Here is a 16,559-nt window from a genome sequence, read left to right on the forward strand (position 1 = left end):
CTAGAACTTGGACCAAGTTCTAGTATCGTGGACATTGGCCTTAAGACAGCCATTCTGCTCAAGCCCTTTTGCGCGCCCTCACGCCCATTTTTACTTTTGAAACTGTTTTGCTATGCATCTTCCGATACAACTCTTTTCATGTAGCCAATGTAAATTTTATAAATTAGATGTCCGAACGCATAGCACGGACATGCACCAAGCGGAAATTTTATCGGCAGAGTCAGGCAATGCGTAATGAACTAGTTCCGAAAGTAAAGATGGGCGTAAGGGCGCGCAAAACAGTCTCCTGAAACGGTAACAAGTAAGTAAAACGCCCGGCGTGGCCGCTCTCAGGTTTCCCTCTGCTAATAGAGAATTCGGTTGCTTGCACCGGTGCGCACTGAGTGCACACTAAGGCTTGTTTACAATCGATTCTTATATTTAAGGATCGTCTTAAATATCTCTTAGCCAGTGAAATAATTTGTATAGCATCCATACGGATCATTCTTTTGGCTAAACACTCGTTGAACCTGTATTTAAGACAAAAGGTCTGTTCGCGTCGTGGTTTGCCCCAACGACCAATACCGTCATTTTATTTACGATTTAAGCGACGGTATTGGTCGTTGCGGCAAGCAGGAGCATGTTGGGACACGCGACGCGAACAGGTCTAAAGTTAGATGTAAGAGTTTATTGACTATAAACAGGCCTTTCAAGGTTTGTCTTCTGTTCCTGCACTGGTGAACTAGTGCAACAAATTAGACAATAATAGACTCCAATATTAATAATCAATGTGAGGAAGGGCAATGAGAGTCTAATGTTCCACAGGATTAGAGTAAGACAAGTATATATTTTCTCATTCTAGCTTACTGCACTAGTTCGTCAGTGCAGGAACAGAAAACAAACCTTCAGTGCGCACTAGTGCGAGCAATCGAGTTCGCTATAACATACGAGAAATATTTTCAATGGAAAAAAAGTAATAAATAAATAACTGTATTCCAAATGAGAACACGAAAGCAAGTAATGTCCTTTTGCATTCTGTAGGCCGAAAAGAAAGCATGAATCCTAGTCTACAATATATGATTTAAGTCCTAAGCTTTAAGAAATTGACCAATCACGATCAAGTATGAGTAGAATACGCGACTGTGATTGGTCAATTACCCTTGGTCCACAATCTTGCTTTAAGTAAGCTGTAAGCCTTAAGCCGTAAGAAATTAACCAATCACAGGTGAGAGTGAGGGGAATAAATGCCTTACACAAAAGGTTTACAGCTTACTGAAGCAAGATTGTGGACCAGGAGTTAAGCCTTGTGTCCACGATTCAAGAGCTGTGTCCAAGTTCTAGTTCCGAGAAATGCGTAGTCAATCAACTTGCAGCTTTTCCATAAAAGCTACAAGTTGATTGGTTGCACATTTCTTAGAACTAGAACCTGGGGCTCAATTCTTGAATTTATTCGAAGGAGAAACGTATGCGAAAATTCTGTTCTTACAGAGAAGTTGCAAGTTGATTGGCTATTCGCATGGCTTTAACCAATCGACTTTCAACTTTTCTGTCAGAGCAAAATATTCGTATACGTTTCTTCTTCGAATGATTTCGAGAATCGGGCCCCTGGACACAGTTCTTGAATCGTGTGGACACAAGGCTTTAGTCCCAGTCTACAATAGAGATTTAAACCCCAAGCCTTAAGAAATTGACTGATCACAGTATTCTACTCATACTTGATCGTGATTGGTCAATTTCTTAAGGCTCAGGGCTTAAAGAATCTATTGTAGACTGGGACTCTCTGCTTCGCCGTCGCGTTCCGTCATTCTCGGCCGTTCAAATTCCGGAAGTGGCGAGCGACGCCATCTGCCTCCCTCCTACCCTCGCAGCGACACCGGGGGCGAGGATTAACCTTTACGCTCTCGCACGCCTCGCGCGTCTCGTCGCCGAGAGCGCGCGGCCGACGAGAATCAGCGTCGCCGGCGGAACGGCGTGAACGTGTTCCCTCGCGCCGGACTCGCTCGCGCGCCTCCGACTCGCTCCCGATCGCCCGTCACGTGCGCGAGACGACGCGTGGTTTTCAGGTTAGGAGCGTTCGCGATCCGCGCGCCTCCGTGGTCTTCTGCTGGCAAGTAGCGCGCGACCCTACGCGCGGTCCCGCGTCTCGCCGATCGGACGCGGACGACGCGTCGATTCGCCGTCGACTTTTTCTCGCGCTCCCTCCAACCGCCGCGCCGAGACCCCGGGCCCCGCTTTGCGTTTTCCGTCACGCCGCGAGCGTCTACGTCGGGCGCTCGCTTGACTCGCGCGCGCGTCGACGCTGGCGACTTCCGGCGGAGATAAGCCCATGTGGAGTAGCACGGCGGATGCCACGGTCAGTCCGTGATCTAAGCGTGTTCTCGGCGCGCCCGTGTGTGCTCACGAGCCCTCGCACGTCGCCAGATCTCTCCGCCCGCTGGTCGCCCGTCGCCGCGCCACCCGGACTCCGTCTCTCGTCGCCATGGCGGACCACCTGGACGATTTTTTCGCCAAGAAAGATCGGAAGAAGGCCAAGGGCAAGAAATTCACCACAACCGACGAGGTCGCCAAGAAACTGGAGGAGACGGGCAAGCGAGTCGAGAAGCCCAAGCCGAAGGAGAAGCCGGTGAATCCCGAGGGCGAGGAGTCCCAGCACACCGAGGTAAGACGCGGACGCGGACGGCGGCGCGGGCGGCGACCTCTTCGCGGTTCCCGTCCCCGTTGCGGAATTCCGGAACCTCGTGTCCGCGCCACGGCGCTGCCATGTTTGATCTCGCGAACGGGGGAACGGCCCGCGTGGAGCGGGCGCCGACGGCGACGACGCGCGGCGGCGACGACGTGCCTCACGGGCGACCCGGCGGCCGCCTTACGTAACCACCGGGCACGCCGGATCGCCCGCGCGCGTCGCCGCAGCTGTTCCGCGTGTGCACGTGCTCTTCGGACCCTCCTCCCCCTCTCTTTTCCCCCGCGAACAGGGTGGACGGAGTTGATCGTTCGAGAAACTTCGCCGGAAAGCGGCGTGTGTGCGGCGACGTGTCAGCTGGCGGAGTAGGTTCCCTCCCCCCCCGCCGCGGCTATTCCGACCTGTCATTCGCACGCGAGTTGCGATCGCCGACGCGCCACGAGCCGCGGGTGGTGTCGTGCACGGGAGTCACGTGATTTCGGCCTATCGCGATAACGATAGCCGCCAAGTTTTGCGAGCTGGTGAGTCACGGGTGCGTTTTTGCTTTTAGGACGAGGACGAGTGGAAGGAGTTCGAGGAGGAGAAGAAGGACTACAGTGGTTTGAAAATCGGACACTTGACGGTAAACGACACCGTTCACGCGCAGTCGGACGACGAGAGGGGTAACTTCGAGGTCAACTCCGACGGGGAGCCCTGCGAGGGTGGCAAAAACACGGGACCATGGAACAAGTCGGCGGACGTACCGAAGGAAGCGCCTGATGCGGTGCCCACTCAACCCGCCGCCCCGCCCGCCGCCACCGCCGCCGCCACCGCCACCGCCACCGCCGCCACCGCCGCCGCCACCACCACCACCGCCGCCGCCGCAGCCGCCTCGACTGGGAGTAGTTACAAAGCGCCGCACTTACGGAATCAACCCACGTTCGCCAGTCCGCGACCGCGAGGCAGAAACATCGCGCCCGATATAAGTAGCGAGGAGTACTTCCCTACCCTCAACTCCAAGCCTCAGCCGCAAAATAACGGCAGCGGTCCATGGGGGGCCAGACGGTAAGACACGAGACCGGGGTCCTCGCAATGACGTTCCCCCGCCGCGAATATTTAATCTCGCGATTAACGTCCTGAGAGGGTGCGGCTTGTTACTACAATGACGATTGCTCTCCGTTGCAGGCGGCGAGACGAAGGCGCGTTTGAGGAGGTGCGCAACCGGGGCGGCAGCAGATACAACGTGCCAGACTCGCAAGCCCAGACGCCCAAGCTCTCCCTCGGCAACAAATACGGCGCCCTGTCGCAAGACCAGAGCTGAAAACGCCTGTCCCGACGGAATCAAACAATATGCAATCAATATCACATCGTCGCCCCTCTCCGCTTCGCGGCCCAACCTCGCCGAGAGAATCTATTTTCTAGACTAGGACGCAGTGTATATTATAGAATGTGTATGCACGTACACACGCCCCGACCTGACAAGACCCGGGGGTGTGCTAATTCCGGTTGTCCCGTCGGCGATTTTGAAATGATCGCGGGGGGGGACGGATCGCTGATTCTAGGTATTTGCACACACACGTGCGCTCATGGACCTTGTAACTAACTCGAAATGAATATCGTGCATGTGCGCAAGCTTATTTTCATACCGTACAGACAACGTGGAAATCGACTTTTATATTTCATTTTGTAATCAGCATAGTGTGTAGTATGCTGCTTCCAGGAAAACGTCAGGGCGCGGGGGGGTAATGGATTTCTGGTTGGAATCCTCAAAATAAAAAAGATCACAGAAAACCGGACAGGAAACGACGTTGTTACCGCGGGTAACGCGTTACCGCTACGCGGATTGTAGTCTAAAAGGAAAAGAGTAATCGTTCGTTAAGGTATTTTACGTGGTATTCGCACTTTCTTTTATACGGTGCTACTTTTAATTTAGCGTGCATAATTACTGCCACGATCGATGCCTTCTCAATGAGTATTATCGATGAAAATAGGACTGATCACCGTTTACGTCCGAACACGATAAGCTTCGAGATCGGCACGGCAACGTCGAGATCGAAATTCACGCGATTGATGGCCAGCGGCTCTGCACGAGAGCCATTCTCGAATAACAATTCTCGAAGAATCGCTGGACGCTTCTTGGGCCCTCTCTCTCTCTCTCTCTCTCTCTCCCCCTCTCTCTCATTCTCTCCACTTTCGAGGGAGAGTGTCGCTTCGCTCAAAACGTGCGTCAACGAACGAAAATTTCTAGATAAATTAAGTTATATATATATATATATATGTATAATATTAATCGAATTTTGCGGGGTTGGGCTTTGGAACGGCGCGGAAACAATGAGGAGTAACGACGACGAAGTAACACGAACGCAACTTTGAGTGAGAGTAACGAGGGGCAAAATAGTTAATTAAAGCGTGAAACACAAGCTACCGCGTCGCGGTGGTGTTGTGCACAAAATAGGAGGGAGAAAGACACATACACATACACACGTTATGTCAAACATAAAACGGGAATCCTACGTACGCCTTTGTTAACAATTGTATAATTCTTTCTCTTCTTTTTTCTTTCTGTTGATGCAAAGAGTTTCTTTCCCGAGAAGAAGTATGCACGGCGAATAAATATCGAATCCGTTTCGTGGGGGGGAGTGAAGGAAGAGGAAACGGTTTCCCGTTGGGCGGATCCTCCTCGGCGGGGTGACGCGTGTTGTTCGCGAGACGCACGCGGACGGGGAGTAATGCCATACGGAAAACGATAGATAATAATAAGAATTCTTGTATAACGTGTGATAAAATGTGATTATTTATAAATAAATTTCTTAGGATAACTCGTACGTACTGCCTCCGAGCATTTTTTTTTTAATTTGCCGTACCGTACATCGTCGACGAACCGATTTCCCGAAGCGAAGAGAAGCGCGACCGCTCAATCCAGCCTCGTGCGCGCGCGCGCGCGCGCGCGCGGTCGTCTTTCCGCGATAGCCACGTGTCGTGGATACGCTTGGCTGCGGACGAACGTACGCGCCGGGTGAAATTTTAACTTAAGCACGCGGCGGGGACGCGCAACACCGGTGCCTCTTGGAGACAGTTTCCGAGTTTGATTTTGATCGCCGCGGCAACGCGGACTAGCCTGCCCTTTGTTACAGAATAATTGAGATAACAATAATTTTATCGCTACTGTTACACGAGAGCGAGCGATAGAATGTCAGGAAGTGAGAGTGCGCGTAAGTGTGGGATGCGAGCGTACGTGACGTATTTAATAAAATCAATCACCGAGATTATACTTTCATGCCAGTTTCTTTCGCTCCTTCCTCTTGCAAGATCCTACTTTATACATCGCCGTCGGCTAATTCTCTCCCAAGATTCGAGGCAACAAATTGGACTGTTAGCACAGGAACGATTGTATCACAAATATATAAAGCAAATTTTATATGAATGCGTATAAATCGTATATAAATTATTTTTATCTAATTGGTTCCGAAGAGGTGGAGCTGCCGCCCTAAAAATATTCAAGATCGTCGTGCGCCACGTCGAGCGCACGATACGAAACAGCCTTGTGAATCACTGCTTTCCGCGTATCGTCACTTTCCCCGAATTCACGAGGGTTTAACGGTACCCAAGGCGGAGAGAGCGCTCGCCGTAGCCGCGCGCTCGATCGAAAATTCAAAGAACGTCGTTGACGCTCGACGCGTCCTCGTCGCTGCAAAGAGACAAAAGCCGCCGGCAATGATCTACTGCACCTCCTGCCTGTGATCGTAGGACAAATCGCGGACATACTTCTCGCAGTACTTGAGCCCGTGACTCCCGTTGTTGGTGTAAGACGCGTACATGGCGCCGTGCAGCAGGGAGGATTTGTATCTCGGCAGAAAGTATATCCATGCTTTCGTCGATTCGCCGACCTGGGGAAGAGAAGGCGAGTCCGTCAGAAGAAAAATACAGACACCACGTTGCGTTAACGCTCGATGTACGCGCGTGTAAGCCCATCGAGTTACCTCCTCGAAAGTCTTTCCAGGTTTCAGCGCGGCCTCCGGCGCTAGCAGAACCTTCTCCTCCGTGCGCTCGTAAAACTTGGGATGTTCCTCCAGCTCGTCCAGTCTCCTCAGCATGTCGGAGTTCACATCGTATATCTCTCCGAGCACGTGCTGTTTAGAATCAATCGTTTAGGGCAGGTTTCACAAGCCGGTTAACTGCTAATCGAAGAATTTATTCTCTGTCTCGTCTTAGATAACAAGATGGAAAAAGTTAGGGAGCTGAACTCTGGTTAACAGTTAACCGGCGTTTGTGAAACTGGCCCTTAAGGGCCAGTTCCCAGATAGCACACATAGTTCTATGAATATTCTTCTGGAGTGCAAATATTCTATATATGTATAGATAGATCGTTACAATTAGAAATCGTATTCATATTCATAACAAAGAAGAACGTTTTTAGACTATTCGTCGAGAATGTCTTTGGAATATTCATCGAGTTTATGTATTGCACACTGTTTATTGTGCAATACACTTACCTTAAGGTCTGTGTCCACGATGCTAGAACTTGGTCCAAGTTCTAGTTCCGGGAACTGTGTGGCCAATCAACGTGCAGTTCTTACGGAATAGCTGCAATAGTTGATTGGCCACACGTTTCTCGAAGCTAGAACTTGGACCAAGTTCCAGCATCGTGGGCACAGGCCCTTATGCAAAAGGCAAGCGAAATCTGTGATCATACCATATACAACCGACACGCTATATTCGATAGATTGTTCTGTTCACATTCGAAGTAGATTTATAGTAATGCCAGTCGAATGTTCCACGAACATGAGATAAATATGTAAGATTGGCCTATGGAATATTTCCAATATTCTTTGAGAATATTTCTTAAAATGTCCATGGGAGTGTCTCGTGCTAGCTGGGAATAGACATATTGGCTAAATAAGAGGAGGCGTCCATCTAAAGCCTTGTGTCCACGATCCAAGAACTGTGTCCAAATTCTAATACCGAGAAATGCGTAGCCAACCACCTTGCGGTTCTTAAGGCCAATGTCCACGTTGCTAGAACTTGGTCCACGTTCTAGTTTCGAGAAACGTGTAGCCGATCAACTTGCAGCTTTTATGGAATGGCTGCACGTTGATTGGCTACAGATTTCTCGAAACTAGAGGCTTGTTTTCTGTTGCTACACTGGTGAACTAGTGCAATAAGTTAGAGTAGGACAAGTATATTTTTTCTCATTCTAGCTTACTGCACTAGTTCACCAGTGCAGCAATAGAAAACAAGCCTCTTAACTTGGACCAAGTTCTAGCATCGTGGACATTGGGCTTTATGGAATGGCTGCAGGTTGATTGGGTACACATTTCTCGAAACTAGAGCTTGGACCAAGTTCTTGGTTCGTGGACACAAGGCTTTGACAATATTGGGCCAATATTGGGAATACCGGATTTACATTATTCCCGGATATCGCGCCAATATATTGCGCCACTAGGGGTCGGTTGCGACAGCGCGACGAATAAAAGTCTTTTAAATCAGAATTCATGTCGCAAGGTGAAACGGAGGACTCGAAATTAGCTGGAAATTTCGACTCTTCCTCCTCGACTCACGTTGCCGGTGCCGGGTCTCTTCAGCAGGAACGGGATGTTGTACCTCGTGGCGATCACCAGGGGATACGGGACCGTCGTCCTGCCGACGCCCAGGAACTTGGCGTAGCCGTTCGCGGTGTCCTTGAGGAGGCCGTGATTCGGCTCGCCCCGCTTCAACGTGCCGTACACGAACACGCGGTGGAGCGGGCTCTTGAACAGGTTTTCGTACATTTTCGAAAGTCGCGGGCGCTACACGTGACTTCCGGCCAGCGGCATATCGCGACCGGACGCCGCCAGGTCGCCGCGTTACGTCACGCAACTCGTGCGACTCGAACCGGAGATAACGGCCGATGTTCAATTCTATATTCGGAAACGGTTTCCTGCCGCGGAGTGTCGAGGCGAGGGATGATTACGGAGCAGACCGCGCGTCACGCAGGGTCCCCCGCGCCCGAAGAATCCGCGCGAGGTCCGCTCGAGATTCGTGGGCTCGCGTAGGTCGGCGAGAGAATAAACATGGGACTCCTGACGGCACGGCGATAGCGGCACGACGTGTCAGCTGGCGCGGACGACGGAATGTCGGCGCTAGATGTCGGCGCTGTCGATCGGCGCGATTATTTAGAATTACTTGCCGGCGAACGACAAACGCGTATAAAATGTAGATGTGACATGGGGCCAGTTACGCAACGCGGATGCAGCTGCTTCAAACTGCGCTCACTTGTTCATCCCCGATGTAAAATGCGATTCGATTGCACCCCCAGTGACGTAATAGCTATGAAATGTGAAGCATGGAGTCGAAAACTACCTCACTCGCTTATTAAGTGCGCGCTACGCTGGTACCTGATTGAAAAAAAAAAAATTATTTGGTACTCATTGTCAGCTGTGCAGCGACGGACAGAATGGTTGCGTTGTGAGTTTAGGTACGTGCATTCTGGGTTGGGAATCATTTAAGAAATTCCCCAAGTGGCACACAGTGCATTGGCTATAAACATTGGGTAAAATATTGGCCCGATGTTGGTTGTATTGTGGATGATGCGCGTTCCTGAACTCATTAAAAAAAAAACTATTAAAAATATTCTTAAAGTCGCCAGCAGTAATTATAAATTAATAACATCGGTGATTTTTGTCGACCGTGTCGGGCAATTAAAATTCTTATTGCGAAAAGTATTACCCCAGCCAGGATTCGAACCTGGGACCTCCCTACAATCCGTGGCGGGCGTCTTAGCCAGCTCATAAAAAAAAATATTGTTGCATCCATTCTGTCCATCACTGCATGTACAGAGAATTCGCACGCGCGAGATATGAACGACTGTAATTCCACGATCTTCTTCGCATTTTATTACACCTTTTATTGCCACTCTTTACACGCGAAAGTAATGACGGAGATGGAGTTTTCGTAACTTAACAGAGGGATAGTGGATTTCCAAAAAAAAAAATGCGCGTGAAACAGCGCAAATTCGCGGGAACAGAATTTTCAACGCGAAATATCGACCGTAAACGACGCGCTTCTTTATCGGGGCGTCGACTCGCTCAATTACCTCGTCTGATAAGAAATCCATGTCCGAATTCTTCTCCGGCGAGGGGGAATAGAGGGAGTCCAGTTCTATAATGGCGATGTTAACGAGCACGGTAACGGCGGCGACGTGCACCAACATTTCCGCGAAGTGCAACGACCGAAAGTGACAATGCGGCCGGAGCTCGCTGGCGGATACCCTCGGATGCAGAGGGTATCGCGCGCTGAGCGTCGCGTGATAAGATAAGATCCTCATCCAATAAGATCTCCGAATAGCTGCGCCACGGCGGATCGCGCCACCCTGACTGGGCGGAGACACCCAATTGGAGAATCGCGAAGTCTAAACGCGGAGACCCTGAAGAAAGAAGGGCTTCTAAAGTTTCGGATTTTAATTATTTCAGTCCGCCTCAGCTGGGGACTAGGTTGGCACCGGCCGACTGCGGACTGAATGAAATCGCGGATATTTTTTATGCAGCGCTCAATTCAACCCTTTCTCTCAATCTCCTTTGCTAAAGGCCCTGCGTCCACGGTGCTAGAACTCGGTCCAAGTTCCAGTTTCGAGAAATGTGTAGCTAATCAACTGGCAGCTTTTATGGAATAGCTGCAAGTTGATTGGCTACACACTTTTCAAAACTGAAACTTGGACCAAGTTCTAGCATCGTGAACAGAGGCTTTTACGAGTACACTAGCCCCTGACGAATAGACTACAAAAAATTAACGATGTTGACGTTTCGCCAATATGACTATGAGATAATCGACTTGTACTGACCCACATATACCCTCGCTTATGAGAATTGATATAGAAATAGATGTCTCCGTGTAAAATTTTAAATAGCCACTTAAATAAGAGGGGAAGGCGACGATTTTTTAAGTTTTCTGGAAGTGTTAAAGAAAGAAGAATCTTTAAAATAAAATGTCGAAAACGCAGGAGACCCGTGAGAACAATCAACTGAGTAAATGTAACCGTACGCCGACTTTGCTCCGCAAGATTTCGCTTTCCACCGACATCGCGGAATCCTCAAAGTCCTTAAACACCCCGTCCCGTGTCGCTTGACCGTTCTGCCGTCTACGACGCAAAAGTTCTTGAAACGCCGTCCAATCTTCGTCCCTTTCGATATCGTTACCCTGATCGCAGGAGGAGAAAGCTCGCAGAGCACCCATAAGAGTCTCCTTGTCGCGTCGATACAGTGCATATAATAAAGATTACCTCCAAAAATACATGCAGCAATCCTCGGCTGCAGTCGCCTAACAGCATGTAATTTTGATAGCGCAGACACGACACCAATTTCTTCAATGTCTTATTCGTCAGGCGATTGACTAGATGCAAACACGTAATTTGCGGCAACGATTCAACGGAAATCGATTCGCATAATACGCGACGTAATGAAAACTTACAACTTAAACTCAAATGTTGCAAATTCAAATTTCCACTAGTCACCACGGAGCCGTTTACCGCTACAGTTTCTTTAGTAAATGGATGAGCGATGCCACTGTTCGAGAGCTCTTTCAAGGTCTACGAAAATATACGTTTAATACCTACGCATTATCCCTCATAGCACGTAATATTACACAAGTGTTATTAAAAGTGGTTAATACCTGGTTGGAATTGTCCGACGTCGCCGGAGAGTTGGATTGAATTCTCATCTTTGACAAACTGTCTCGGCTCGCTACATTTTGAGAATTGCCGTGACATAAATTTTACAACAATTCGGAAAGCGCTAAACGTACTTCGTTTAGAATTTCGAAGTAAATTTGGTCGCTGCCACGTCTCACTTTTCCTCGATTGCTCCGGAGTTTCTCGGGTATCTCGGCTATCCAGCTATAATGACGATCGTTTGTTTATTAATGGACAAAGTAACATCACGTCGAGATAATCTATCAACCTTGCTCTCCAGCTCGATAAGTCTGCGACGTCGAAGTCCGACGATTTCCTCGTGTGTCAGAGTGGACCTAATCGCGTCGTGTTATTAAAGATAGCGGCCTAAATTGAGAAATGTGCTTAATTTAATCGCTACTACTGTCAACGTTACATAGAGAGCTCCTGGAGTATCAACGAAGCGCCGCCATCGTGTATCTTGTTTCCGGTTAACGCCAAGCTCTGCAGTGATCTACGAATAGCGTTAGCGCGAACGTTACCCCAGCGAGAACATTAACGTCGAATCAACGTCGGCGTCGATGGGTTTCGACACTGCGTCCCCAGTTTTCGAAAATAATTTAGTCTGGCAACTTAATTTTTTGCTATTAAATTACTACGTTCAGCGTTCTGAATCACGGAAAGAACAATGTAGCTGCTGTAGCTAAAACTTAGCAAAATAGGGACAGCTAATATTTTTAGTTGTGATAGCTCAATATTTTGCTACGACAGCAAATCGTTTGCTGTCGCACCTAATACAATAGGCACAGTAGCAAAATATTGAGCTATCACAACTAAAATATTAGCTGTCCCTATTTTGCTAAGTTTTAGCTACAGCAGCTACTCGTACATTGTTTTTTCCGTGAACACTTAAGATCTTATTGGAAAGAACTGCCAAGTTAACATATTTAAATAAATTAGTAAGGCTCGTATGTGTTAAACACAAATTTCAAAGAATTTAGAGGACTCAGAGCCGTGACAGGATGGTAGTGTCTAAATATTCTATTCTTTTATTGCGAAAAAATATCACCTCGGCCAGGGTTTGAACCTGGACCTCCCAAATTAACTTATTTAATACAGAATTTCCTATAAGTTAATTTCAGTGCAAAACTGAATACAAAAATTAAACTCGCGTAACTTCTAATTACTTTCGAAAACTGACGGTTGGGACATTCGACCGCACTGACGTCGATTCGACGTTGACTCGACGTCAGTGTTCCGGGACATTTTCATTAAAGCTACTTTCGCGCGGGGAGGGATCAAAAGTTACAATTCCGAGCAACGTTTTGGCAACAATACGTGACCGATTGGTACGAAGCATCGCGGCGATGTACTCGGCACCGATGTCCGTGATGTCGTTGTCCGCCACGTTGAGAGCGATCAGTTTTGGGTCGTTCGGCGGGTCCCGATACGTCAGCTCGTTCGCGATCCTTTGTATACCGTTATCGGATAATTTACACATCCTCAGCGACAGATAGCGTAAACTGGAACACACGAATTGTCTTCTTTTTTTTTCGTGAGTTTCAAGCGTGTGCCGCGAGAATTAGGGCTGTACTGAATTTGCGACTGCACTTTCTCGTCGGCGCACAGAGCAGATAATAATTCTCCTGCACGTTTGGATTGTCATCCAGATTCAGATCGTCCAGACATTCCAATTCCGTCAGCGTTTGTGCTATCTGCAGGATACCGTAGGCATTTATCTGACAACTGGTCAATCTGGGGGAATGTAATTATCAGCTGTCGCAACGCGCGCTCCAAATCGCACGGCTGGTTTTTAAATGTCGTCTCACTTGAGCACCGTGACGGTGTTGTATTTCTGCAGCGTGGTGTTCAATGCGTCGAGGATGCAAATCGACACTTCCTGTCGTGCAAAATGAAAGAGCGTTACTCCGCACATAAACGCGAACGTCACGTCTAACAACATGAGTTCGATAATTGGTAAATCGGCGTATTTTCACGGCTTATCTTTACACTCCAGTCTCCGTGCGTCTTCCATCTTTTTAGGGTTTTCGAAAGTGACGTAAAAGACGGGGTTGTCCTCCGCCGAATCGATCCTAAATGAACCGCGAATTTCGTGATGAGACATTCAGGACCGTTCGGGAATGCTTACTTTTCTGGCCCGACCTTCGCATATCGCTCCAAGTCGTCTCTCGCCTGCAAAACCGTGACGTTGCACACAATTGTACACACGTGTCTACGATGAGGTGATATTTAGAAAGATTTACCACAACACTAGGTAACGGTTCCACGTTACTTTCCTCGCAGCGCGTCAAAAACTCCGAAATAAAATTTTCTTGAGAAGAGCCTCCCGAGCCTCCCGAGCGATCTATCGCGACGAATAATATTAATGACGATTTTAACGTGCCATTCATCTCGACAGTTTTGCATACAACTCCATTCTCCTCCTAACTCCCTGTTAATAGAAATATTAACCGTTTATCCAGGACGCTCGGTCTCTCATCGACGCAGCGTGTTTGCTCCTTCTGCTTGTCATGATTAACCTTTCAACATTAGCCGATTCCGTCGCGATCTCCGCCGCGACGTAAGAAAAACAATTGGCAAATCAATGTCAAAAAGTGGTGGCGAGAATTACGACGAATTCGGGATTTTTAATCGCGAACAATCAAGGGTCAGTCTCTCCGCGTACAAAGACTTGCATATTTTTGCTGCGTGGCTGGACTATTTTTATAAGAATTTTGCATGTAATTTTTTTTACAGCGTAAACTTCTTTGAATTTCCGTATTTTGTCCTGTAATCGGAACAAGTCCCTTTTATCGTCACATATTGGCAGGGCACTGGCGCCGCGGGCGCCCCTCGCCGCGCACGACGTGTAATCTGATGCTCGGGAAATATAGGGGTGACTAACCCCCTACGAAGCCACGCGTAACTCAAAAGAGGGAGGGGGAGGAGCGAGAAAAAGCCGTATCGGACGTAAAGTATCGGACGAGCTCCGGTGTGTGGTTGCGTAATAGGAGGCAGCGAGGATCGAGTCGCGCGATAAAGACTGGGCCACCGGGCTCTCGTGGGATTAAAGTCTGTAATTACAGGCGCTGCGCGGGGACCATCACCAAAATGATTTGTGCCATGGGGGGGGCCTTAACGGCGCCGCAAACGACGGCCGTGAAACCCCCGGAGCTCGATCGATGACACATCTCGACGGCCGTGACGGGCGCTAAGTCGATGCCGCGCGCGGCAAGAGAGCCTTGACCAACGAGAGAAATTGGAATGAAGACTTATTTTGTCGCCAGTGAACAATTAACCAACGTGGGAAATTAATAATCGGCACAACTGGCAAATTCTAATTAAAGACATTGATTGCGAAAAATATTACCTCACTCTGGATGAGACACGTATCAATATACGCTGTTAAATTCGTCGTGACTCAATGAGTCAAATTTGACTCGACGAGAGTCAATGTGTCGTTTTCACTTTTAACTGTCATGTGTAGATAAAATTTATTATTTTAACACAAATCGTAGTTAAGCAACTGCTTCTTTTATTCAACCCATTTTATGGATTCTCTTAGCGCCATTGTTTAATTAAATTAACGACATATCCAGTAGGAGCAGCGACGACTGCTCTTTGAGTCAAATTTAAAACTACAAATTTAACGGGGTAAGTCGAGGCAAGTCAAACGATAAAGCCGTTTGATGTCCTCTTAATTAATCAAATTCGTAAGGCTCAGATGCGTTAAACAAAAGGTCGAAGGAGCAAGAGCCGTGACAGGGTGTCCAAAAGATCTTATTATAAATTTATGTCCTCTTAGTTAATTTTAACACAATTGAATGTCGACGACGAGCACTTCGCCCGAAACAATTATCCGAGTCACCGGTCGAGTTGCAATTGCTTATCGCGTGACTCAAGCGACGAGTCGTCACGTTTTCAAAATACGCGATAATGTTCGCCCAATTCTGCTGTATTTTTTTCTTTCGTCGCGTCCTTCGTGAAAATTTCATTTATCGCGGCGAGCGCGTGTCCGTTCGCGATCTATCCGTCGGGACGAGATCGATCTCGTCAGATTGTACCCCCCGCTCGTGTGCACGGCGGCTGACAAGTTCGCGTCTCGTTGCGCCGCTCCGGCGAGCGCCGCGCGTTCTTCAGTCGTGCCCCGCGCGTCCAGCGAGCCGCACGCGAGGCGGATTATGCGCGCGTCTCGGGTCCGCGATTGAACGCGATCCGGCGAGGAATCGCGCGTGCATCTCGTCGAAGCTCAAGTGCACAGCCTTCGGTACTCGACACGCTGAATCACGAGACGTGGCTCGTCGATGAGACGCCGCTCTTGCCCGGAAACCGTGCTGGATCGAACGCGGAAGAGGAGCGGCGGAAAGTAAGCTGCGTCCGCTTGCTGTCGCTTTATAACGTTTTATAGTATAACAGCACAGCCCTCGAAACTATCGACTATTACTGATAAGAGATATTACAAGGGATATCATATGATTTTTGTATTTTCAAGCGGTGCCGTCCGCGAAGTCTCCGGCGAGGATAATACCCTAGTAGCATAGTGCATTGGCTCCAATATTGGTCCAACATCGGCCAATGCATTTCTAATATAACCAACATTGGACCAATATCTAGCTAATGCACTCTCTAGTAGCACAGTACATTGGTTAAACATTTGTCCAATATTGGGTACATTGGAAATGCTTTGGTTGGTATTTTCCAATGTAAAGCAATATTGGTCACGAAATCAATGTAAATATTGCACAATAGTAATCCTAGTAGTACAATATATTGGCGCGATATTGGGAAATAATGTAAATCTAGTATTCCCCATATTAGTCCAATATTGTGAGATGGACGCCTTCTCTTATTTAGTCAAGATGTCTATTCAGCGATATTGGTCTAATATTGTATCATTTTTAGACCAATATTACAATACATTTCTTATGTGGCGATCGTGGCGCAGAGGATTGTGCGCTGGTCTGGTAATCCGAAGACCCGGGTTCAAAACCAAACAAAAACATTGTTGGTTTTTCGTTCGATCGCCATCATAGCGAAGTGGATATAGAGAGTGTTCTAAAGAGGTTTGGGCACGTTCCTTGAAAAACGCCTTGTAACCCTAAGGGGAATCAATAAAATGTACTAGTACAATACATTCTTATTACAAGGAGAAGTAAAAAGTCAAGATGACGTCAATTTGATGTCGTATTGACCAAAATATGACACGAATTTGGTCAATATATCATCAACTTGACATCATCTTTGACTTTTCCTTTCGGAGAAATGAAAAGTCAAAGATGA

At 48.1% G+C, this 16,559-nt stretch overlaps 5 protein-coding genes across 8 annotated transcripts in view; 2 read left to right on the forward strand and 3 right to left on the reverse strand.

Moving 5' to 3' along the window:
- Positions 1-2,180: 2,180 nt before the first annotated feature.
- On the forward strand, positions 2,181-5,904 carry LOC105567177 (protein CDV3 homolog). Its single transcript, XM_012021808.1, has 3 exons — positions 2,181-2,638; positions 3,210-3,703; positions 3,824-5,904. The coding sequence occupies exons 1-3, from the start codon at positions 2,459-2,461 to the stop codon at positions 3,957-3,959; spliced, it is 810 nt and encodes a 269-aa protein (XP_011877198.1). The 5' UTR covers positions 2,181-2,458; the 3' UTR covers positions 3,960-5,904.
- LOC105567176 (putative gamma-glutamylcyclotransferase CG2811) lies at positions 5,412-9,886 on the reverse strand. 3 transcript variants are annotated; one of them, XM_012021806.1, is made up of 5 exons: positions 9,711-9,886; positions 8,197-8,385; positions 6,619-6,768; positions 6,404-6,525; positions 5,412-6,326 (listed from the first exon to the last, which is right to left on the reverse strand). In XM_012021806.1, exons 1-5 carry the CDS (start codon positions 9,825-9,827, stop codon positions 6,290-6,292), a joined length of 615 nt encoding a protein of 204 aa, XP_011877196.1. In that variant the 5' UTR covers positions 9,828-9,886; the 3' UTR covers positions 5,412-6,289. The 3 variants fall into 3 exon arrangements, with proteins under 3 accessions (XP_011877196.1, XP_011877195.1, XP_011877197.1); XM_012021805.1 differs by having other exon boundaries at positions 5,412-6,525; positions 9,711-9,885; XM_012021807.1 differs by having other exon boundaries at positions 5,412-6,525; positions 8,197-9,012; positions 9,711-9,885.
- A 126-nt stretch (positions 9,887-10,012) lies between these two features.
- On the reverse strand, positions 10,013-12,008 carry LOC105567178. Of its 2 annotated transcripts, none has more exons than XR_001009326.1 (3): positions 11,282-12,008; positions 10,655-11,198; positions 10,013-10,040 (listed from the first exon to the last, which is right to left on the reverse strand). XR_001009326.1 is itself a non-coding variant. In XM_012021809.1 (3 exons), exons 1-3 carry the CDS (start codon positions 11,327-11,329, stop codon positions 10,631-10,633), a joined length of 534 nt encoding a protein of 177 aa, XP_011877199.1. In that variant the 5' UTR covers positions 11,330-12,008; the 3' UTR covers positions 10,302-10,630. The 2 variants fall into 2 exon arrangements, 1 of the variants encoding a protein (XP_011877199.1); XM_012021809.1 differs by lacking the exon at positions 10,013-10,040 and having other exon boundaries at positions 10,302-10,810; positions 10,893-11,198.
- A 385-nt stretch (positions 12,009-12,393) lies between these two features.
- LOC105567213 lies at positions 12,394-13,242 on the reverse strand. The gene is made up of 3 exons (XM_012021889.1): positions 13,109-13,242; positions 12,891-13,034; positions 12,394-12,802 (listed from the first exon to the last, which is right to left on the reverse strand). Exons 1-3 carry the CDS (start codon positions 13,240-13,242, stop codon positions 12,529-12,531), a joined length of 552 nt encoding a protein of 183 aa, XP_011877279.1. The 3' UTR covers positions 12,394-12,528.
- A 2,114-nt stretch (positions 13,243-15,356) lies between these two features.
- Positions 15,357-16,559, forward strand: part of LOC105567179 (lipoma HMGIC fusion partner-like 2 protein) — a 16,068-nt gene continuing 14,865 nt past the window's right edge. The window contains exon 1 of the mRNA XM_012021810.1: positions 15,357-15,645. The gene's annotated coding sequence lies outside the window, so the exon portion shown is untranslated. The remainder of the gene's footprint in view (positions 15,646-16,559) is intronic.

The sequence above is a fragment of the Vollenhovia emeryi genome, unplaced genomic scaffold, assembly GCF_000949405.1.
Source record: "Vollenhovia emeryi isolate VEMERY1.0 unplaced genomic scaffold, V.emery_V1.0 DF939140.1, whole genome shotgun sequence".
In the NCBI taxonomy this organism is placed as follows: Eukaryota; Metazoa; Arthropoda; class Insecta; order Hymenoptera; family Formicidae; genus Vollenhovia; species Vollenhovia emeryi.